At 41.5% G+C, this 24,088-nt stretch overlaps 1 protein-coding gene across 1 annotated transcript in view; it reads left to right on the top strand.

The window, feature by feature from the left end:
- The window catches only part of PLCE1 (phospholipase C epsilon 1), a 163,378-nt gene that overhangs the window by 124,460 nt on the left and 14,830 nt on the right, over positions 1 to 24,088 (top strand). The window contains 8 exon segments of the mRNA XM_036828066.1: positions 2,000 to 2,129; positions 6,495 to 6,616; positions 7,501 to 7,618; positions 12,060 to 12,191; positions 13,294 to 13,584; positions 18,275 to 18,438; positions 20,131 to 20,392; positions 22,374 to 22,492. Coding sequence (XP_036683961.1) covers positions 2,000 to 2,129; positions 6,495 to 6,616; positions 7,501 to 7,618; positions 12,060 to 12,191; positions 13,294 to 13,584; positions 18,275 to 18,438; positions 20,131 to 20,392; positions 22,374 to 22,492 — 1,338 coding nt within the window.

Below are 24,088 nucleotides of genomic sequence, written 5' to 3'. Positions count from 1 at the left end.
GATCTTTGAAGAACCGTGGTGCCCTTTAGCATATTTAATGAAGGCTCTGTGAAACTTAGTTTCTGTAAGATGCTGTTTTTAAACTTCCATTGTGTTTTGTGGTTACAGTAATTCTCATTTTTTTACATGACAGCTATTAACACGCATGGAGCTAGCGTTCCATAAAAATGTTGAGCCTAGACAATGCCCAGTTATCTGGAGCAGACGGCATGTAAAAGATTTATCTCGATATCAACATAGCCTACACTGTATCTTCCTTATGTATATATTTTTATTATAAAGGTAATATAACCACATTTCGGAAAACTTAAGGAAGAATTATTTTAAAACACACATAATTCCAAAGCCAAACACAACCTGTATCACAAGGATTCTTAACCTTAGTAATATCCACAGACAGAATTCAGGGGGTCCATGAAATTAGATGAAAAAAATTAAATTTTTTTTTGGCTGCGCCATGCGGCTTACAGGATCTTAGTTCCCCAACCAGGGATTGAACCCATGCTCCCTGCAGTGGAAGTGCTGAGTCCTAACCACTGGACCACCAGGGAATTCCCGAAAAAAAATTACATCTTCATTTTCACTAACCTCTAGCTGAAATTTAGCCTTTCCTCTGATTATAAATGTAGGGAACAAACCACAGTAAAGTTGGCAGCATCTATGTCTTTGTCACCAGTAGAAATCACAGATGTTTCATATTATATCACAGCTGTTGCTAATATCTCCAAGAATTATTTATGCTCATCACTATTTCAGAAATGTTACTTGACCTACCATTATATATTTTTTACTATGTTAATAAATAAACATATTATTCCTATAGCACAGTTTTTTTTAACATTTGATAACTGTATCAGCATTCTTTTTTTCCTTTGTAATGTTCTATGCATTTAAAATATCATTCTGAGAAGGGACCTTACCTCACCAGACTGCCTAAGGGGCCTGTGCCATAAAAACAGGTCAAGAATTCCTACCGTATTAACATTTAATAGCTAGCCTTTTATGCACATCGTTTTATATAATTATAATCATTATATGTAGACAGAAAGATACATAGTTATTGAACAAAGGATATAGAATTATATATATATTTGCATAGATACATGTATATATGTATATGCTTACATGTATAAATATTATTTATATCTATACACACACGCAAAATTCTGTATCCTTTGTTCAATAAATATATATCACAATTATTTGTCAAGTCTTATTCTCTCAAGCAGATACACCATAGTTTACTGACGTCACTCCTCTATTGTTGGACTTTTAGGTTGCTTCCTGCTTTTAATTCACGCAAGTAACTTTGCCTGTATTTTGCACTATTTCCTTATGCTAGGCCCCAGATTTATATTTATTCTTGTGTCCTGTGATATTCCTTCACAGTAATTCTAGTCAAATGTAGAAGCACATGACCTCCCCGATAGCACACATCAATTTTCCAGAAATCTCTAGGCCTATTTTGTTAATCTGACTGACGGTTCAGATAAAGGTCTGTTGAAAAAACTTTATTTAAATCAACTATTCTTTTGGTCTCGTCCATAGGGATTCTAACATTTTTCTCAAGGTCAAAGGCCTTTAGATAGTATTTTAAGAAGGGGGGGAAAAAAACAGTTTCTTAGCAGAGATTTACTTTTCCAAAATGGATGGGCTGATTTGCTTCTTCATCATTTGGGATTGATGGTGGTTTTCTGAAGCACCCAGGTTTCTCCTGGTGGGGTTGTCCTAGGAAACCTGGATGGCTGGGCACCACACATGGATTCCTTGTGATTGTTTCCTAAAAGCTCCTGGATTCCTCCTGTAGGGACGTTAACATTCACTGAAGTATTGACGTTGTTCTTTAAGTGACTGTAGAGTTTTGGGGCTTTTCTCAAATAATCAAAATAGGTTAAGCCACTTTTTATGACTGTGGTGAGCCTTAGGTGGTCATTTGGTAGCTATAAATGAAAGTTCGGTAGCTGGGCATCTGCAGTCTTTAATTACGGATATGTTACAGGCTCATCAGCTAGCGTCCATGCAAGCTCAGGCTTATAATGGCGGCAGTGCCAACCCTCCACCTGCTAATAACGAAGAAGAGGAAGATGAAGAGGACGAATATGATTATGACTATGAATCCCTCTCTGACGGTAAGAGAGCCAACCCTATGCTATACGCAGGGAAGTGCCTGGAAGATTTTTCTACTGGGTTTTGTGGGTGTCTTTTTTTTCAAAAATAAGTCTGATGCTCCATAGACCAACAATACAGATTGTTGTAATATTATCTAAGAGTTTCTGGAATCCTGCTGCTTAGCAAGGAGGACCTGTCCTCCTTGGAAAGGGATTCTGTCAGCCACTACAGACAGCACTCAAGGAAAGAGTAGGAGGGTGTGGGAAGCAATCCAGGGGTTGTTCCTAAATTGGTTTCTAGAGGAAGAGGTGGAATTACTGCAGAGAGACCCCGTTCCCACCCTTTCAGCACCTGGTGTAGCAGATGCTCTTGGCAGGAATTGTAGACGAGGGCTGACTCTTTTCTCTCCCCTGCACCACCTGCAGGGGGCAGCATCGCGTTCCTGTGCTTTCTGCTGCTCCCCTTCACTGCTTTCGCTCCTGCTTTCTAAGAGCATAGCAAAGAAAGAAGCAGCATTTCCCTTCCCCGCCCCCCTTCCCTGGTTCTCACATTACTAAGCCAACCAGACATTTCCTTCTGGCCCCACCAAAAAGATATGGGTGATGGCTAATGGTGCAATACAAAAAAGTCACATGAATGATGTTATTTACCTATTAAAGGTGAAGGATTCTTCTTAGGAGATAATTAGGTTTCAGTTGTGTTTCATTTGCACTAAATTAGTGTCATTTGCTAGAGATTGCAAAATGTTTTCTCAGGTACCACTGCTGATGGTAGACTGTTTAATTTTGGCAACTTATGAAAGACAAATATTTAGTAATGAAAAAATACCAAAATTCTTGTTTATTTAAACGTTATAAATGTAGACTATATTACTTCTCTGTAGGATATTGTCTTGTTAATATGCAGATATAAGCAGACCAGTAACCGTTTACCACTTGCATTAAGAGAATCAAGCTACACTCCTTCATATATCTGCTTCTCACGCAGCACGATTGTCTCCTGGCCGTGTTTGGTTTTGTGAGCCTCCGTCATAGCCAGCAGCTACAGTCCAACGTCTTTCTGCCCCCAAATGCAATACTAGTCTCTGTCCATGTAATATTTGTCCTTAGTAATTGTTGATTGCTTCATACCGTCAACTAAAAGCCAATGTACTCGATCTGAAGTCCCATCAGATAACACGAAGGGCATATTCTCTAATGGGGAGGTCGAAAGAGGGAGAAAATGGGAAAGAGTCAAGGTCATTTCTTGTATCCTGTTCCTCAGAAGTCATGGGAGTATGAATCTTTTTATATTGACTTATTCCTCCCTGTGGATCTCTACCACAGTCATGGTAATGTTGTTTCATAGAACAAATTTATTTGATAAGAAATGAAAACCACATTTAAGAAATCAACCAAATCCAGATGTTATCTGCCCCTGTAAGAAGTTAGTGCTCTGGAAGATAAATTCACTCTCTATCATAAATTACTTCTGTGTTTTTTTCTGTACTTTTGAAAACAGGAAAGAAAAGACTTTTCTTAATTATTAGTAATAGCAGTATAGGAAGTTTTGATATGCAGATAACAAAATGCATAGGGGAAGGTGGGGGAAGGAGCTTTCTGATTTATTTTCAGTTAGGAGGGTAAAATTTAAACCCTACCCCACTGAATCTCTAGGACAGTTGCATGCTTTTTAAAAACCCACATGTGCTGGGGTGGGGTATACATGGAAAGCACCCGCAGGTTCTGCTCCAATAGACTGTGAGACCTTGGGTCAATGTCCTTTCGCCACTCTAGACTTTAGGCCCCTCAGATGCATAATGGGAAGATTTTGTTCCAGGTTGTCTGATGTTCTCCCTTCTAGCACTAACATCTATGAGCTATGACAGTTAATTCCAATACCACCGCATGATAATTTCCCATTTCATTAAAGGAGTCCTCTGACTGGCTGATTCCCAAATAGGCCTTGTAGTTGATTATGCCGGGACTTGTTTAAGCTTACGCTATTAAGGCATCCTGATGCTACTGTTAAATGCCAGACAGTCTTGCACTTTTGGTCATGGTTTGTGGTGCCGAGCTCATCCCTGCCTCCTTCCCTCAACCTCACTTTCTCTGGCTGAGATAAGAAGAAAACAGAAACCTGCTTGCTAAGGGTAGGACCATTCCCAGCTTCTTAGCAGGACCCCGAAAGTTTCTAAGCTTCTGGTAATGATGGATCCCTTTGAGGATGAGATGGAAGCTGTGACCAGTCCCCTCAGAGAAATAAACATGGTCTCAAATTTCTACATAAAATTGCAGGAGTTTTCACAGGCCTTCTGAGCCCCTCGCAGGCACCTCAGGCTAGAAACCCGTCTCTAAAGTCTGGGTGGCCCAGTTTATCTCTGTGACAGCTCTAGTCCTCAGTTTTCACATATATAAAATGAGCAAATTCGTCTAAAACTTCTTTTGGTTATAAAAATGTGATAGTTCTGGGCTTCCCTGGTGGCGCAGTGGTTAAGAATCTGCCTGCCAATGCAGGGGACATGGGTTCGAGCCCTGGTCCGGGAAGCTCCCACATGCCGCGGAGCAACTTAAGCCTGTGCGCCACAACTAATGAGCCTGCGCTCTAGAGCCCGCGAGCCACAACTACTGAAGCCCGCGTGCCACAACTACTGAAGCCTGCGCGCCTAGAGCCCTTGCTCTGCAACAAGAGAAGCCACCGCAATGAGAAGCCTGCGCACCGCAACGAAGAGTAGCCCCCACTCACTGCAACTAGAGAAAGCCAGCGCACAGCAACGAAGACCCAACGCAGCCAAAAATAAATAAAATAAAATAAATTATTTTTAGAAAAGAACACTTTAAAAGAAAAAATGTGGTAGTTCCTAGGCACAGAATTACTTCCAGAAAATCTAAAGGAAGTTGCAAATGAGGCTCAAATATTTCAGGAACTGCTACTCTGCCTTTTGGCCACTAAGTTCTTGATGAATATTTATTCAATTAAATTTTATTAAATAAATATCAATTAATTTTTTCCCAACCTTGCTGTTTATCTTGACTAGCTTTGAACATGCACTAGAGTAGAGATTTGAATTTCCAATTTCATATAGACATTCTATGACTTCGTATATATGAAGTCTAATGACTGCATGATTCTAACAAATTAATCAGTTTCTATCCATTTGACATAAAGTATTTTGGGGAGTATTAGGACAATCAGTAGCTGAAAATACATAATGTGAATGTGGCAGCATGATTAACGTTAACAATGTTTGCACTTCTTTTATTGCTAGCCTTTGCATCCCTTAGTAGTCAAAATATTAAACCGATGGAAGATTTCTTATTTCATTTACCTTGTAATCTAAGCTGTTGTTATTCATGCTTTGCTTCATACCTTAGTTTAATTTATCTGGCTTTTTGCCTTAATTTTCCTTATGTTTATCCCCTTTCTGATTCTGTTTTTCTGTAGCAGATGTCCTTACTGCTTCTCCTGCTCCTAACAGTCAGGAAGGTAAAGCCACTTGAACCTGACCTTTTAACTGCATGAATGTCGACATTCTGTTTCCATTTGCTTAGGCCTGACTAGCATGAAGTTGTGACCCTCATAAGAATAAAAATGTAATGAAATGATTGATCTCATTTATTTCTTGGCAGCCTGCATGGCCCTGATTTGGTATAAGGATATTTTGGTCTAAGCATTTGTGATCTGATGAGATAGTAAAATCATGGGTGAGAAATGAGCTTTCTTGTTTTTCATTTTAGAAGAACATAATCATGTTATATCTCTAACACCTTTAAAATCATTTTGAATAGTAATACCAAAACAAGAGCAAAGTATAAGATTATCTGTCATACTTTGGAAATTTTTAGATATATTTTAATTCTTATCCTTAAGATTTTCCCTTAATAAATTGATAGACAGTTATGAAAACTTTACTTTCCAATTAAGCATAATTGTGAAAACTGCATTGCAAGTAAGTGTCTTTTTCCCTCTGGTTTTGACATTTCTAGAGGTAAAAAAAGCTAATAGCTTCACTTTAAAGTGAGCGTGATTAAATCGTGCCTGCACCATCTAGAAGTGCTTCAGCCACTAAATCCTTCCCAAACTTGTGTGCTGAGAGCTTCTTGACAGGGTATCTTCCATAATGTTTGCACAGTTCCAATCATCTGTATGAAAATGAGCTTTCTCATTTAGATTACGTCTATATGGTACCAAAACTACTGGTAAATTAGTCTATTCAATCAAAAGTAAATGTATCGTTTAACAAATTTTTAAAATTATACTTCAAGCCATCATTTTGGTAACAGGTAGCCAGCGCCTCAGTCTTACAGATAAGCACAAGTACCTGAACATCCTTGCAATGATATAGCCATAGCCCTTAAGTGAAGCATTCAGTTCTTGTTCACTGAAGCCTGCCAACTCGTTTTCAGACAACATTCTAGAAGACAGACCTGAAAATAAATCATGTAATGACAAACTTCAGTTTGAGTATAATGAAGAAATCCCCAAGAGGATAAAGAAAGCAGATAACTCTGCTTGCAACAAAGGAAAGGTGGGTGAATGGTTTCTGTTAAATTACACTTGGACCGTCAGTTTCAGATAGGATTTCACTCCCTCCCTATCCTTTCCCTTCACCTCTCCGCTCACTTTCCCTTAGATGCCAAAGTCCACATGGTGATGATATGGGACCCCCATCTGCAATTTATAGAAGGTTAGTCATCGATTCGTCCAGCCAATACCTACTGAAGATGTAGTGTGTGGCAGGCAATGAGATAGCACAGGAGGTGATTTGGCCATGGAGACAAACATGTTAACAGTGCTTGTAGATAAGTACAAAGAACAGTGATTACACAGTGTTATCAGAGCACGATGGTGTTGAGAAGCAGACAAAAACAGGGCATTCAGACCAGGAGGCTGGTACGTTCAAGGAATTGCTAGAAGTTTTAAAGGTGTTCCGGATGACCAGGAAGATAAACAGGCCTGATTGGGAAGTGTTAACAGAGGAAGGACAACAAGAATAGAAAGAAAAATGAGATACCCGGACCCAACCCTCAAGCGCCGCACAGTGTATAGACTCTGAGCAGATCTATAGACATAGTTACAGTGACATTGTTGGACAACAAAATAATAAAATACGCCAAAAATTTGAGCCACAGAAGATACATACTCCGCTGTCTGTTCGTCCAACAACTATGTATTGAGTGTTCCACATTTAAGACGCTGGACTGTGCTCTGAGGGAAGATGAAGGATGAGTTAGACTCAGCCCTTTGCTCTCAGAAAGCTTTTCTCTAGGGAAGGTGTTAGGACATGTATATGGATAAGGTAGAGCAAGTGAAACACAGTGATGGCATGAGAAAGAAACAAAGAGCTTTAGGGATTCCAAGGTGAGTGTCATATACCTTCCCTGTAAACCAGTATCATTTTTCCCTTGATAGGTTTATGACATGGAACTGGGAGAAGAATTTTATCTTCCTCAGAATAAAAAGGAAAGCAGACAGATTGCACCAGAGCTTTCTGACCTTGTCATCTATTGCCAAGCAGTAAAGTTTCCAGGTAAGAATAGACAGTATCAAATGAACTTATTTACAAACAGAAACGGACTCACTGACTTAGAGAATGAACTTGTGGTTGTCGGGAGAAGGGGGGATAGTTAGGGAGTTTGGGATTTAAATCTACACACTGTATTTAAAATGGATAACCAGCAGGGACCTACTGTATAGCCCAGGGAACTCTGCTCAATATTATGTAACAACTTAAATGGAAAAATAATTTGAAAAAGAATAGATACATGTATATGTATAACTGAATCACATTGCTCTACACCTGAAACTAACACAATGTTGTTAATCAAGTACTCCAATATAAAATAAAAGGTAAAAAAAAAAAAAAAGAATAGACAGTATCATTTATAACATTTAAAGATACCAAAAGATTAAAATATTCTATTTATTTAATTGGGCATTGTGAATGCTCTCCAAATAACTAAATTGTGTTGCTGAAATCATTGTTACAGTATCTTCTAAATATTTATTATTATTATTATTATTTGCTTTGATGCTGATGAGGAAAATACCATAAAATGTTCATTTTTCAGATCATATATCTCTCCATTATAGTTAATAATAATAATATTCATAACATCTAATAGCTAAAATATTAAGCACTTAATACCAGGATTTACGCTAAGTATTTTACATACATCATCTTAAATGACTCCATAATAATTCTATGAGTAGGTGGATTTATCTCCATTTTTAAATAACAGTCTGAGAGAGATGAAATAATTGGCCCAAGGTTTCAGAGCATATCAGTTAAGACTCTTTTGTTTGAAAGTGGCAGAAGTTACTTAAGCAAAGAAGAAATTCATTGGCTTATGTGTTGAAAAGTGAAGGGATACATGAGTTTCAGGTACAGCTTGGTCCAGGGCTTTCTCTCTCCATATTTCTCACTCAGCTGCTACTATGTTGGCTCTTTTCCCTTTGCGGTTGCAAGGCAGCTGCAGCAGGCTAGCGCTGCATATTTCTAGATTCAGCTTCAGTATTAGTCTGTTCCAGAAGTTTCAGCAGCAGTTTCATGGTTTTTCACTGGATCCTTTGCCCCTCCCTGAACCAATCACTGTGGCCAAGGACATGCAGTGCTCTGGCTGTCTAGGGCTTAGGTCACATGCCCCATCCCTGAGCTGGGTAGTGAGTCTCCACCCAAACTGCAAAGATCAAGGACAAGGTTTCAGTGGAGAGGTTTCCCCAGTTGGCCATTTTTAGAAGTACAAGTGAACTTAAGCTGATAAACCACTGCCCCCCCAAAAAATGTGCATTTCAGTTAATAAGTGGTAGAACTATGATTCTGAAGCCTGTCTATCTCCAAAGTCCTGCCTTTAACCCTAGCGCTACCCTGCCTCTCTTGTTAGGGTGTGCTGTCAATGAGCTCATCCAGGTGGGGCAGCAGGAGGTGGAGGGCAAACGGGAAAGTCCATAAATATATAGAAGTCAGAAAAACTCATCTGCTCCTATTAAGAAGAAGGATTCCCTTGTACAAGATTTCTGAGAACAGGAAAGCAGCTGGAATTGGGGGATCCGTCTAAATGTTAGTAAGCAGCATATATGAACTTGGCCTAGAGAGGGATGTTAAAATACCAACCCTCATTTTTTTTTAAGATGGTCTGGACGCAGATCCTGGCTTCCAGAGGCTTATCTTAAGCCCTAGTTCTCACACTCTGCCCTGCAAATGGGACAGAGGTCCTGGACTATTGAAAAACTAGGTAACGAGTGGTCTCTTCACACACCAGAAGGGGAAAAAAATCATAGATTGAACTTTCTCGATTTTAAGTTTTCTCCCATAAACTGTTTTTAAACTTTTGGCAGCTGCTACTGCTTATCTACTAGCAAATTCTGTTGAGGAGGATGAGAATAAATAAGTAGCAAGCAAAGATTTCAAAGAAATGCAAGACCTTAGCTATGTAGGTTTAGTTTCACAGATCCTGACTTTCTGTCTCATAAGTACAGTATGACCATATCTGCAGCTGGTGAAATTGTTCTTATCACGGGGTAAAATCCTTTCACTGTCAAAGAGCCTCGTGGCCTGCATGTCCTTCATCACAGGAACAGATGTGAAGACCACTCCATCCAAGAATCATACTCACTGCATCTCTTGTTCTTTATAAATTCAGCTGCCACTGCACCCAAACCATTCCTCTGGCTTTGTCTTTTCCTCTCAAGCACTGAGTAAACAAAGAGCACAAATTCCAAGAGATATTTGAAGTCACTGTGAGAGATAAAGTTTCTGTACAGGTAGAGAATTGTGGAAGGGTCAAAACGTCATTTGGTCTAGCTTTTGACTTGAGGCACAGGCGAAGCATGGGGTTGTTTGACTTATTTTTAAAATTCCAAGTGTGCTGGTTTTTTTAAGTGTTTATATAACACACATTCTTTATAGGTATACTATATTCTAATATATTTTTTTAGTAATTGAAGTTTCTTATATTTTTCTTTCCCCAAATTTATTTTCTTTCTCAAAATGACTAAATTGTATTGCCAGAATCATTGTCGTAATACCTTCTAAATATTTATTGTCATTATGATTAGTCTTGATGCTCAGGAGGAAAATACCCTAAAGTGTTCATTTTCTTGAGCCGTAACTTAATAAATTATATGAATTACAATAATTAAAAAAATGTTCATTTTGCTACACTGTTGATTTTAATTTTGCTACGTTGTCAATTTCAATGCATCTCACCTTTCACCATCCCAAGTCCCCTCCAAGGAGCCACATGCAAAAAACTCTTCCGAGCAGTGAGGCACCATGAAGATCATGGGTACGACCTTCCCCAGAAGTAAAGTAACTTCCCCAAGATCACAGACCTGCTTCAGTGGCAGGGCTCCACTTCTCAGTGAGCTTGGCCAGAACAGTTCTATAACTTCTCTGCACTTCGGATTCCCTACCTGTGAAAGAGGCATAACAGTGCTAACTTGCAGGGTTATTGTAAAAAGTAGCGATAAGGTATGCAACGTGATTAGCATACTATCTGGAAAATAGTTGGCTCTCTTGAAATGGCTGTTGTCATTTTCATTGGTGAACAGACCAGCAGGGGAGATGAAGGTTCTTTGTTGCTCCTTCAGTTACTTCTCTGGGCCTCTCCAGATTCCTTCCCCTTTCTTTATCACCCAGCCCTTGTTTCCTTACGTGCTCACCCCCTCCCCCCTCCAGAGAATGCCCAGGCTTCTCACAGGAGGGCCCACATACCCCTGGAGGATGTCAACATGTGCCGGGGTGTGTGCAAAAACCCCAGAATGAACATGGCCCCTCACTCTGACCCCTCATCTCTTTTACTCGGGAGAAAATCCATTGTTAGATCATTGTGTAGAGGGCAAAATTCACATAAAGTTTTAAGGTAAAGCATAAGAATTCACTAGTCCAAGTTTGTGCATCTTTGCAGTTTTGGATACTTCAGAGAAAAAAAAATGTAGAAGCCCCACAGCTGCTGTGTACTGAGCATTTTCTCTGAACAGAACACTCTATTAAGTATGCGGATATACATTATCTTATTTAATCCTAACCATGACCCTTTTGGAGATGAAGAAGTGGTCAGAGAGGTTAAGTAATTTGTGTGAGGTCGCATCGCAGGGAACAGGGTTTAAACACCGGAGTCTACACTCTTATTAAACACTACTTTATCCTGTCTTCTCTGATGATGTTCTTGGAAGATAAATTTTCATCTCACAGTGGCCCCCCGAATGCTGTTTCAGCTAAAGGAAATACTCTCTAATGGTACAATTGTAGACAGTGGGAATGGTTTGGAGGCACTGGTGCCTTTAAATTACACTTCCTGCCCTGGAGCCAGGTCTGCATGGTGTGCATTCATTTCCTCATTCAGCAAATATCTGTGAAGTTCCCACTGCGCCCGGGCACTGTGACAGGCAGGAAGGATTCAGGGAGTGGTTGGACCAGAAGAGAGAAAGAGAAGCCATGAAACATGATTACCATCATAATCTGTTTCCCATTCAATCCTCAGATTAACCCTGTGAGTGAGTTCCTATCATTGCACCCATTTTGTAGGTAAGAAAACTGAGGAATCAAGAAGGCAGATGTTAAGTCAAAGCTCATTCGGGAAGGAATTGATCCTAGACAATTATGATGCTACCGCTCAGGCTCTTGGCCATTCTTTCATCTCTCCAAACTGCGTGATTAGGTTCTGGAGCCCTTTCTTTTCACGCAATTTTTCGAAATCTTTCTGGTGTACAATCAGATGGGTGTGAGTGTGATCTGTGGTCGTCCTGTAATAATCATGCAGGCCTTGTCACATTTGCCAACAGAGATAAAAACTTTGCTATCATTGCCTGCAATGCTATCATTAACGGTGCTAAAAATGCTAGTAGGTCTTCTGTACTGGGTTACAAGGGAATAGTAGGACTTCAAAACAAACATTAACAGGGATGGAAAATGTTGAGTTCCCTTGCTTGTAGTTTTTGGCTTATTTATCTTCATTTTATGGGAACAGGCCTGTCAACTCTAAATGCATCTGGCTCTAGCAGAGGAAAAGAAAGGAAAAGCAGGAAGTCCATTTTTGGCAACAATCCGGGCAGAATGAGCCCCGGGGAGACAGCATCATTTAACAAAACATCTGGAAAAAGTAAAGTCACCTTCTAACAGTATTTTGCTTGAATCTGCATGCTGGAGGATTCCAGTATTTCACTAAGCACTTCCCTGGAACTTTTTAAATCTTTTTTTATTTTCATGAATGTTCATGTTATCTAAGTGTGGTATAAATATTTTTTAAATTACAAAATTACCCCCTTAACTTCCTAAAAAATAGCATTTCACTGAAGGTGTTCTAACAGTGTTTGCCTCAAAAATAAAAATTGGAGCCACCTTGGAACCTTCTAGTGGTTCTTGGAACTGCACTCTTCACCATTATAACTCCAGAAGATATATTCATTTTATCTCTAATTACTTTTTATTGTCAAAGTAATAAATTCTCATAGTTAAAAAACTCAAACAATACAGAGTATTATTAAAGTTCCTTTCCACTCACAATGTCCCAGTTCTAGTCCCCAGAGGTAACCACTGTTAAGTTTATTGTGTTTAGTTCAAGAAAAATAAGATCCTTTTTAAGATAATCCAAATGGGATATAACTGAACATAACTTGTATAACTTTTATACTTGCTGTAACTTTCCACATAGCTTTCTGTACATATAATCTACCTTCTCCTTATTGCCCCTGTGGCATTCCATTGTGTGGAATGCATTTATTTAACCGCTTCCTCGCTGGTGGAACTTTTGGGTTGCTTCCCGGGTTTTTTGTTGCTTTTTTTTTTTTTTTCTTGCTATAAAAAACACTGCTAGATTGAACACCCTTGTACATATACTGTTGTGTATTTATGCAAATATATCCACAGGACAGATGAGGTACTGAGGCAAAGGACTTTCAAGCTTTTAATTTTAAAAGGTGTTGCTGCACTCATTTTAGCTATCCCTTTTTGGGAGAAGGTCTAATTGGCTTTATTATTTTTTGACCCTTGAACGGCTAGCACCCCATCTAGCAAGTAGAAAGGCATACCCTCGATAGCTATCATTTCGTCTCAAGGTGGTGGACTCGCTCGCAAGTAACACTCAAGATGTATTCTGACGTGTGATGTGTCGTGATTGTTTCCTGGGGTGTTGTTCAGGTTTCTCTTGCTAAAATATTTAAAGTTTTCTGCACTAATCTGAGGCTAATCTTTGGGGGGTTTAGATTCCTGTGAAGGAATGCGACAGGCCTGGGAGGACTCGCCTTCCTCTGTCAACCCAACCACGTCCCTCAGCGCGATCATTAGAACTCCCAAATGCTACCACATCTCCTCGCTGAATGAAAATGCCGCCAAACGTCTGTGTCGCAGGTATTCTCAGAAACTGATCCAGCACACTGCCTGCCAGCTGCTGAGGACGTATCCGGCTGCCACCCGCATCGACTCATCCAACCCCAGCCCCCTCCTCTTCTGGCTCCATGGGATACAGCTCGTGGCGCTCAACTACCAGACGGATGGTAACGGGCCTGCTTCACCCGGAAGGGTGCCCCCTCCCCTCGCTCCTTCGCGTCTTATATCTCAGCAAACGTAGTTCAACAAAAAACATGTTTCAAAGGGGGCAAGATTCCCAACGGAGGCCTATGTGAGGGTAAAAATACAGATGGCAGAGAACAGAAGTGAATTCGATACTGAACTGTGCTCTTGACTTTCCAGAGTTAAGGCAATAGAAAAGAACCTTCAAGGAGCCCCTATTAGTCGCCTGGTTCTGCCCCCTTTTTAAAGCACTTTTCAAACATAAGACTGTTCTTGACAGGGCTGTGTCCAGTTTGTTTTTAAAGACCTGTTGGGGTAGAGAGTTCCTAACACCCCTTAGTAACTGTCTTGCTAATCTCTTGCTCTTGCAGTGAAAAAGTAGGGTCTCTCGAAACACTTTGCAAGTTAATACCATTTTAGCTTCTCCTCATCCCTTTGAGATTGAGATGGAGATTAATGGTCAGCGCTCTAAGAGCAGCTGACACAAAGGAAACAAGTCTGTGAATTACATGAACCGAGAAAGTAGTGTTCCTGCTTCTCCACTGTCCTGAGGTAACGGATGAGGCGAAAAACTCCAGAGTACAAGCTACCTTTTATTTCATGTTCACTGTGCACCAGGCACCATCTCAATTCTTGACCCCTATTTTCTCATTTAATCTTTGAAACAACTCTAAGAAGTGGGTACCTTTATGATCCCCATTTTTCAGATGAGCAAACCAAGACATAGAGCAATTAAGTGGCTCAAAATCACAGTATGACTTATAATGATAAATTCAAGGACTCTGGGAGTTTAGAGAATAAAGTGTTTTGGTTCCACTTAGACGTGGTGAGAGGTGGGGAGCTACAGCAGATGAGGAAAGAGCAGATGAGGAACGTTTCCTAGAAGCTCATTCAAAAACCAGAGTCTTCTCTTTGAACAATCAAGCAGCCTTCTCCTTCCTCTCACGTGAACTGAATCAGATCCTAACCAACTGTGCTGGCCCATCGACCACAGCTTAGCCCTGTCTGCAGCCAAGGTCAAACCACAGCTGTAGCTCTGGGACCAGCTAGCCACCTGGCACTGGCACCACCAGAGCCCATTTGTGGCTGACCCTGGTTAGAGACATCAGTCATATTTTCTTGCCTTTGTTATATTTGCTTCTTTCAATTGAAATTGAGTAAGATAATGCAGGTGAAGTACCATACTTAGCATAATGCCTGGAGCACAGACAGCATTCCACAAACGTTAGCTACCATTAAGTGCTTTTGATAAGTTATGAAAACAGTATGATTTGGACTCGCAAGTGGAAATAATAGTGAAATATTTTAAAAGCTGTAAAAATTTATTTTCAATCTGTCCCAAGTGGCTTGTGGGTTTATATCTCTGGCCCTGACTATAGCCCCATGTCCACTGTTGCCCTTGGTGGAGATGATACTGAAATATTTTAAGTGAACTGAAATAACTAGCAAAATGGTTTTCTCAAGGAAATGGAAATGCACTTGGTTTGGGACGTGTCCTTTCTCCTGAAGTGCCTAGGCTGGCGCAGACACACTGGCTCCACTGATGGCAGAGGGAGCCACAGCTGAAGGGGACACGGGTATTGCCCCTCCTTGGGCCTCTCTGTGGTCTGGAAGCACACACTGAGGCTGCACCTTGGCCTCCACTCATCCCTGAAGGCTCTGTCTCTTTCCCAAATCAAGCCGGAGTGCATGTTCCCATTGCCCCGCTCGGGGTGGGGCAGGAGACTGTGTTGTGTGATTCATCCTCAGGTTTCTCTACATAATCTTCCAACTCAGGAGGGAGTGCTGCCATATAACCTCTCTTGATTCTACGCAACAAGCAATGATTAAAAATCTCCCACGCTGGGCAAAGCTCATGCTACATGCAGTTTCAGTGTGTTCATCTGTAAAAATGGTCTTCATTCCTGCGCACTGGGGTAGAGCCTGGTCAATCCCTTGCACACAGTAGATGCTCAATAAATGCATGTTGCACTGAGCTAACAGATTGTCTCAATGAGCCCCACTGCAGTCTGAACCTATAGTTCTTGATTTTGAGTCCAGATCTCTTCTAGGTATTGCTATGTGAATTTCAAGTCCAAATAGACAGAGAAGAGTCAACGTTGGAATCACTATTTTTTAATTTTTGAAAAAGAATTCCTGGGTTAAGGAGTGCTTGATTTTCCATGAAGCATCCCAACCAAATAACAAAGAACCCCCTCCCAGTGCCCCTCTAGCCTCCAGATATATTCCATGGGTCATCTGCCTTACACTTCCTGAATTTCAGGGGACCCCAGTGCCCCAGAGCGGTGTCCATGGACTTAGGGTCATCTCTTCCCAAGATCTCTAATGGCTCCATCAACTCCAAGAAGGTCTGCAGTGATCTGGAACCAGAAATAGCTCAGGTCTACACTCATTAAAACCAACTCTTGAGTTTGGAAACTGACTTGAGTCTAGTATGCAGACCCTGGTTATTGCAGGCAACAGCCCCTCAAAGTTCTTTCCATCTGGGGCAGAATGATTCCTGCCTCATGTCCAGGACCTACAAATATGTAGAAATGCAGCCCCACTCAAAAGGAAAACTTCTATTAATATTTATTACGCTTTCCTGAATGATTGTCACACCCTTTCTGATGACTTTTCCAGCCTCAAAATATAGGGATAATGATTATGAGAATGGTTTCCACTTAATACAGGTTTTTAAATGAATAGAAGGACATAAAGATAAGGATTTGCTTGATCTGCCATCCCGTGCACTGACTGAGAGGGGTGATGGGGTTACATAGAGCTATGCACATTCTTTCACTTGGTTAAAACAGAGATTTTAAAACTATAGCCCTAGATGAAGTTCTGGGACCACCTATAGGGGGCAGTAGGAGGGCGAGATTTAAGGTCCCACCTTTACTCCAAACTGAGCAGCTTCATGTGATTCTGTGTTACATACCAAATCATCAAAAGAGATTTTAGTTAAGCAAAAGTGCTTTGAAGTTTTGGAAAGCTACAAAGACAGACACAGTGCTAATGAAATCAGACTTCAAACCCAAATGAGTGTTGACATCATAATCATAATTTAATACCTACTGTTTATCGAGCACCTTCTATGTGCCAAATGCTGGGGTAGGGATTTTTGCACATGACCTCACTTATTTTTATGATACCCCTGTGAGATGTACATTAAATGGCTCGGTAGTTAAGATTAGGAACTGTGGGTCAGGCTGTCTGGGTTCGAACCTTAACATTTACTTCTTACTAGCTATGTGCCTTGGGCTTTTTCACTTCTTGTGCCTCAGTTTCTTCATCTATAAAAATGAGAATACTAAAAGAATCTACCTCATGTGTTATTGGGAGGCACTAACACACACCAGTTCTTAGAATGGGGCTTGATACATAGTAAGAGTGCAGTAAGTGTGAGCTGCTGTAATTTTTTTAGCAATGTACTGTGTATCCATTTCTTACTTACCAACTCTTCCTGAGCTACTTTGCTTCACTCTTTGAACCATCCTCCACCCACATCTACATTCCTCTGTCACAGAGCAGCCTGGGAAGAGAATTTTCTCCCACTGCAGGCAAGACAATTGGCCTCAATGAATCAGTCACATTGGGGCTGGAAGGGGTCTGAGAGGTGGGGTCCAATGCACTAATTTTGTAGATAAGGAGACGGAGGTCCAAGGAGCTTTGATATGTGTCTAAGACATCTGACCCTAGAAATTCCTGCACACAATCCCAGCCAACCCCACGTATGGGGAAAAATTTCACACACGAGATGAGGAGAGGCCAACTTCTCATTGCTCTGTGGTGCTCATTTAGCACACTTTTCCTTGATGTTGGTCCATGTATCAGAGTTCATTCTGCACATGGAAGGAATCTATCAGAGGGAACATTCGTCAGGTGTGTCTCATAAACTTTTTGCTCATTTGGAATGCAACTTTTCTACAGACTTGTGCCATCAGATGAGCATTTGAGTGTGTAAGAGCCCAAAATCCGTGCAGGGATCCAACCGTTCATCAAACAACTCTGCCAAATAAAATTTGGCCACAGAAGACTGGAAGCTGTTGTGAGGGTTCCCAGAGTGTACTATGGAGGGGATTGTGGACATAATGTGAATCACATGTGATAATGATTTTTTTTTTCATATTTAACTACAGTTTAAAAATAGAGGTAGAAACACTATGATTTATGAGTTGAAATTGAAATTTCAAGAAAAAGATATGTTTCTCTGGCTCTTCTCCTGATCATTCCTGGATTCTTAAGATTTTATCTTATGTTTGAAAGAGCAAGAATTGGTTGTACAATTGTCTTCATGGTTTGGTGTTTAGGGATAAGAAAATGCCATTATGCCTTTCTAAAATTCAGTATAAAATGAGGTATTTCAAAGATTATTTTTTGGAAGGATGTTGTAAATTTTAATTTGCAAAAGGAGTTTTTAAGTGGCAGGAGTTTTTAAGTGGCTCCTGGGTTGGAGTGGGAACATGGGGCATATCGCATAGACAGTGAGCTCCATGAAGATGGGGATTTTGTGTCTTATTTCCTGCTGTATCTCTGGTGCCTAACACGGGCTGGCACGTAGTAGGCACTCAATCTATGGAGTGAGTGGATGGTTCTCTCTTCTTCCTGCTTAAGCTTAGGGAAATCGAAAAAGTCAATTTGTAAGATGACACGTTAGTGACAAAGTAACAAGTGATGTTGACTGTTTTGCAGATCTCCCTTTACATTTAAATGCTGCCATGTTTGAGGCCAACGGTGGCTGTGGTTATGTTCTGAAACCCCCAGTTCTGTGGGACAAGAACTGTCCCATGTATCAGAAGTTTTCTCCCTTGGAAAGAGACCTGGACAACATGGAGTCTGCCGTCTATTCTTTAACTGTAAGTCTGGCCCTGATGGTCCCAATAGAATATAGGAAGGTGTTTAAGCCCTTCCTATATTCTTTTTTTTAATAAATTTATTTATTTATTTATGGCTGCGTTGGGTCTTCGTTGCTGCACGCAGGCTCTAGTTGCGGCGAGCGGGGGCTGCTCTTCATTGTGGTGCGTGGGCTTCTCATTGCAGTGGCTCCTCTTGTTGCAGAGCATGGGCTCTAGGCACACGGGCTTCAGTAGTTGCAACATGCGGGCTCAGTAGTTGTGGCTCGCGGGCTCTAGAGAGCAGGCTCAGTGGTTGTGGCGTACGGGCTTAGTTGCTCCGCGGCATGTGGGATCTTCCTGGACCAGGGCTCGAACCCGTGTCCCCTGCACTGGCAGGCGGATTCTTAACCACTGCGCCACCAGTGAAGCCCGCCCTTCCTATATTCTATTGGGATTGTAAGGTGTAATGCCTTTTGAACTCAAGGCGTTACAAAACTCTCATGTCACAATTTTGTTGGTGCAGATTTAGTTCCCAAAAGAATTTCTTTACTTCTCAGAAAGCAGCGGCTGAGGTCTAGGTATGCAGTCACCAGGCGCTGTATTCGCTAGAGCCCAGTAGGTGGAGTTACGAGCTCCCTGCTACCACCTCCATACTGATGATGGTAATTCTGTCTTCCAGGGCCCTCAGAATCATAACTCTCAGTGCATCCCATAAAAGCTGAGCTCTTTCTTAGAGCAGGTCATCTTAAACTCTAACAAGCTCTTATAAAAGGTAAAACAGGCATCAGTATACAAATCAATTAAATATCTTTCCTCCTTACAGTTTAACCTTTGTCATTCCTGGCCTTTCCTTATTCCTTTTATTGCCTAATTAACTAACTGTCAAAACTCCACAGACTGCCCTTAACATCAGAGTCCTGGTAGCTCATTACTCATTTTTATTTCCAGCTTCTCTCACTCCCTCTTAGCTGAGGGAAAAAAAAAAAAAACAAAAAAAACAAAACACTGAATGGGTGATAGAAAAGACGGAGAGCGATGAAGTTATCCCTCCATCCATCTCTAGATCTCATCTGTTTCCCTACAAAGGAGGAATGCCAAGCAGCCTCTGTTCACAACACCTCAAAACCCTGGGAGATCCCAACTCAGAGATTTTCCTACCACCAAACTGCTTTTTCTCTTTCCCTAAGACAGTAGAGCAGTAGCTCCTTTTCTGTGTGACCATTTTCACTAGACTTGAGTATAGCTTCATGTTGACAGAAGGCTATGAATTTTTAACAACATTCCCTGTGACTTGCTCCAGAACCTAACTATTCAAGAAAAAATTTTTGAAGTTGTAAAAGATACACCTAAAACACTTTGAACAGAACGTAAGTAACACATTTGTGGTTTCATATATGAGGTCTTCTTTTTTCCCAACTTCTTGACAAACTTAATTTCATCTTAATTACATGGTTTTTGAAGATATTTGAACATGTTGACAGTTGAAAGGTTATAGTTAGGTGAATGCTGTTGACAAAATAGGTTCTACCATGATTCCAGTCATGCAATTACCTGATTATGATAACTTCTCTTTTTTTAGCAGCCTTATTAATCATTCACCTGGTCCATTCCAGAGGGTTCTTTGTCTTTCTTTGTGGAGGAAAGCGATGAGGCTCAGAGGTGACCTCTGTCTCTTTCGCATCTTCAGTGACTCTGATCCTTTTTCCTCCTCAGATTGTCTCTGGGCAGAACGTGTGCCCGAGTAACAGCACGGGAAGCCCGTGTATAGAGGTCGACGTCCTGGGCATGGCCCTGGATAGCTGCCACTTCCGCACGAAGCCCATCCACCGCAATACTCTGAACCCCATGTGGAATGAACAGTTCCTCTTCCGGGTTCACTTTGAAGATCTCCTATTTCTTCGTTTTGCCGTCGTGGAGAACAACAGCTCGGTGGTAACTGCTCAGAGAATCATCCCCCTCAAGGCTCTAAAGCGAGGTAGAATCAAATTGTCAAAAGTTCATAATCATTGTAGCTGAGCGATGGATGCCCCGGGGTTCATTACACGCTTCTCTCTACTTCTGTATATGTTTGCAATTTTCACATTAAAAAGTTAAAATAAGAGGCAGAAGCAAATAATACAAGTTTGAACACTGTTTGAGCATGTCTCAAAAGACGTTTTTCTTTTACGTTATCCTAAAATCCAAAGTTATTGACAACGTCTGTTATGAAGTGCAGCCTCTCCCACTGTTGCTGATGTTGGGAGCGGAAGTTGTTGTGCTCTTGTCCCCATAGATCCCTCCCCAGATAGCGCCCACTGCACCCCTGGCATGTTTAAAGCAGAGACTGACGTGAGGAGAGGAAACCGAGAACAGGGAGAGTTGGGGTGTGCTGTGGCATGAGTGGGACGAGGTTGGAGTTGGTGCCTGGTGGGAGTCCAGTGTCAGAAGCCGGGGGTGGGTTTGGGTGCAGAGCAGGGAAGGTGGAGAATTCTGAGCAAAGGCCAGAGCTGCTGGCTTGCGGCATGTGGGCTTTGCCATGGCCCTTGGGGGAAACGTCAGCTTGTCGCACCTGTCCAGAATGTCTGTGCACTGCTTCTCAAACTTTGATGTGCAGTTGAGTCACCAGGCTCTTAGTAATAAAATACAGACCCTGATGCTGTGGGCCTGGGGCTTGAGATTCTGCCTTTCTAACAAGCTCCAGGGATGCTGACTTTGCTGACCTCCTTTGAGTACCAAGTTTCCAGGACATACTTCCTCCCACAGCCATACTCTGCCAGCCTCTGAGCACCACCAACATGTTACAGTCTCCTACTCTTTGGTTTTTCCTTGTTTCTTTTCTCCATTTTGTGAGTAGTACATGGTCACTGTGTTAGTCAGCTAGGGCTGTGTAACAAAATACCACAGACTGGGTGGCTTAAACAACAGAGGTTTACTTTGTCAGTTTTGAAGGCTAGAAGCCCAAGATCAAGGTTTCAGCAAGTTTGCTTTCTTCTGAGGCCTCTCTCCTTGGCTTGCAGATGGCCACCTTCTCCTTGTGTCCTCACAGGGCCATCCCTTGGTCTGTGTGCACAGCATCTGGTGTTTCTCCGTGTCTGCCCTCCAGTCCCCTCTTCTTATAAGGACGCTGGTCATATTGGATTAGGACCCACCCTAATGACCCATTTTAACCCCATCACCTCTTTAAAGACCCTATCTCCAGAGACAGTCACATTCTGAGGTAATGGGGGTTAGGGCTTCAACATACGAATTTTAGGAGGACACCATTCAGTTCATCACAGTTATTACAGAAATATGACAAAGTACAGAGAAGCAAAAACTTTTTTTAAATTATCCTTTTTTCCATCTCTTCAAAATAGTTACTTTTGGTATATATCTTTTGCAGGCTTTACACCTCTACCCATGTATATAATATTAGCATATAGTATGTATTTTGAACAAGTAAGCTTCCTACTAATCTTAGTGTTTTGCAACTTACTGGTTTTCACTTACTGATGTATGTAGTGAACAACTTTTCAGGTTAATAGCTATACGTCTTCATTACCACTTTTAAGAGCTGCATATTATTCCATTTTATACTTGTACAAATACACACCATAACTTATTTAACCAACCCCCTATTGTTGGAATATTTTATTATCACTAAAGCTGTTCTAAAATGGAATATTTGTAGAACAGTTATTCTAGATGATTTGATAAACAAAAATGATCAGGTTTTCCTACTATATTTGGTTTGAGTTTAAAATTTTCAGTTTGAGTCTAAGTTAAAAACAGACCTTGGACAAGTTAACTACCACTACGTAGCCCCAAACTGTCCCCTGGGGCAAAACTCCTGGGGAAAAGGTATCAGTTGGTTGTCACCCCTGCCCATCTTAAAGTCTTATTTCTCCCTATCATTTACTGACCTCCCTGGGGGATCTCCTTTGCAGAGCTCTGCAGTGCACAGCTAACAAGCTTTTCCCAATTCTGCATTGTTCCAGGATATCGACATCTTCAGCTGCGAAACCTCCACAATGAAGTCTTGGAAATCTCTAGTTTATTCATAAACAGCAGGAGGATGGAAGAAAATTCCTCTGGCAATACTATGCCGGCCTCTTTGGTAATTAAGTTCTGTTTCACTCTGCTTATTTGTGGGGATTGCTATGCTGGAGGCAGGCTTTCTTGTGGTCCAGGAATGTGGTCCATTTGAGTTATTGATTAGGTAGCTACGGAAATAATAATAATAATAATAATGGCTGACACTTGACACTTTCTAAGCACTTTACACATATACTAACTCACTTAATCCTTTCAATAACTTCATGAAATAGCTATTAGTATCATCTCCATGTTACAAAGGAAGGTAACAGCTAAGTACACCTGAGGTCACACAGCTATAAACCCAAGTTCATCTAGTGCCAAAGCCCATGCGCTGAACGAGTACATTATAGTGCCTACCAGGGAAGTGAGCCAAAAATAACAACACGGGGAAAAGGCTAATTATGCAAAGCCTGCTAGGAAGCATCTTGATACTTCTGGAAAGTTTAGGTTAGACGAGGAAAAAAATCCTTTGCTTCTTCAGCAGTCCAGGGGCAGATGTCACAGGCGAGCAGGGTCGGGTGAGCAGCCAGGCGCCGCTGGCGACACAAAACTGTGCAAGCATAGCAATCCCCTGGCACCTGGGGAGACACAGCATCTGCGCTCTTGGGAGTGGGAGAGGAACACCGCAAAAAGGTGCCACAGCACCTTTACAGGAGCTGTGTTTTAGCAAGTTCCCCAGGTAAGGTCCAACCCGTTGAACTTCGAGAACCATTGGACCAGCAGTCACCCCAGTAATGCAGGGTTGTTTGCTTAAACAAGGAAGTCTCTTTTTATTAACTGGTTAATTCCACTATGCTTGCTCTTTAAAAATTAATAGAAAAGGGTGTCCATCAATCGCCTCTTTACATGTTTAATAATCTATTCATGGTTGCATCAATCTTGTACTTCAACAGGGTCCTAACAACCTTTGGAAAGGCGCCTTCTATGCTCACAGTGGCGCTGGGTTTGGCCACTGCCGCTGCCACCTCTGAATAGCCCTGCTTTCTCCTCTGCTTCTCTTTCCCTAACCTCGACAGTTTCTTCTCTTTCTCTGTACCTCACCTTGTTTTCTTAAGTTCTCCTCCTTTTCCCTTCAACGAGTGATCGAAGTTGAGCACAGCACTTTGGCCAAAGTAGGGGGAGGTATTGCCTCTGCCTGGTGCAGAGGACTGGGAAGCAGGGACGGGGCTGCCTGGTACCTAAGAGCAAGAATTAGATGCTTTCAGAAAGGCAAGGCAGAGCTTAGTGTCCACTTCTGGGTTGCTTGCCCTCAATACCTATTAGAGCTGAAGATCCCACACATGCCATGAATGAACCATTCTTCCTCACAACACTTCTGGCACCACATGTGTGGTGTCTTCTCGACACTACTTCTCCAACTCTCTGATGCCAGCTCGGTGTCCTACAGTTCAGTTCAGTTCCGACACTATCTACCTGGGGTGAGCATCAGATCCCACAAGTTAAGGGCTCAGTCCCACAGCACTGTCCCCACTTCAGATGCCAGTCACAAGTCCCAGGCTGTCACTGGTACTCCTGACTGACCAGCTATAAATCCAAGAGGTTCCCACAACCCCATCCTTAGGGCCAGTAGTTTGCTAGAATGACTCACAGAATGACTCCTGAATGACTCAGGAAA

Source organism: Balaenoptera musculus, chromosome 16 (genome assembly GCF_009873245.2).
Source record: "Balaenoptera musculus isolate JJ_BM4_2016_0621 chromosome 16, mBalMus1.pri.v3, whole genome shotgun sequence".
Classification (NCBI taxonomy): domain Eukaryota; kingdom Metazoa; phylum Chordata; class Mammalia; order Artiodactyla; family Balaenopteridae; genus Balaenoptera; species Balaenoptera musculus.
This window is presented reverse-complemented; position numbering and strand designations above follow the sequence as displayed.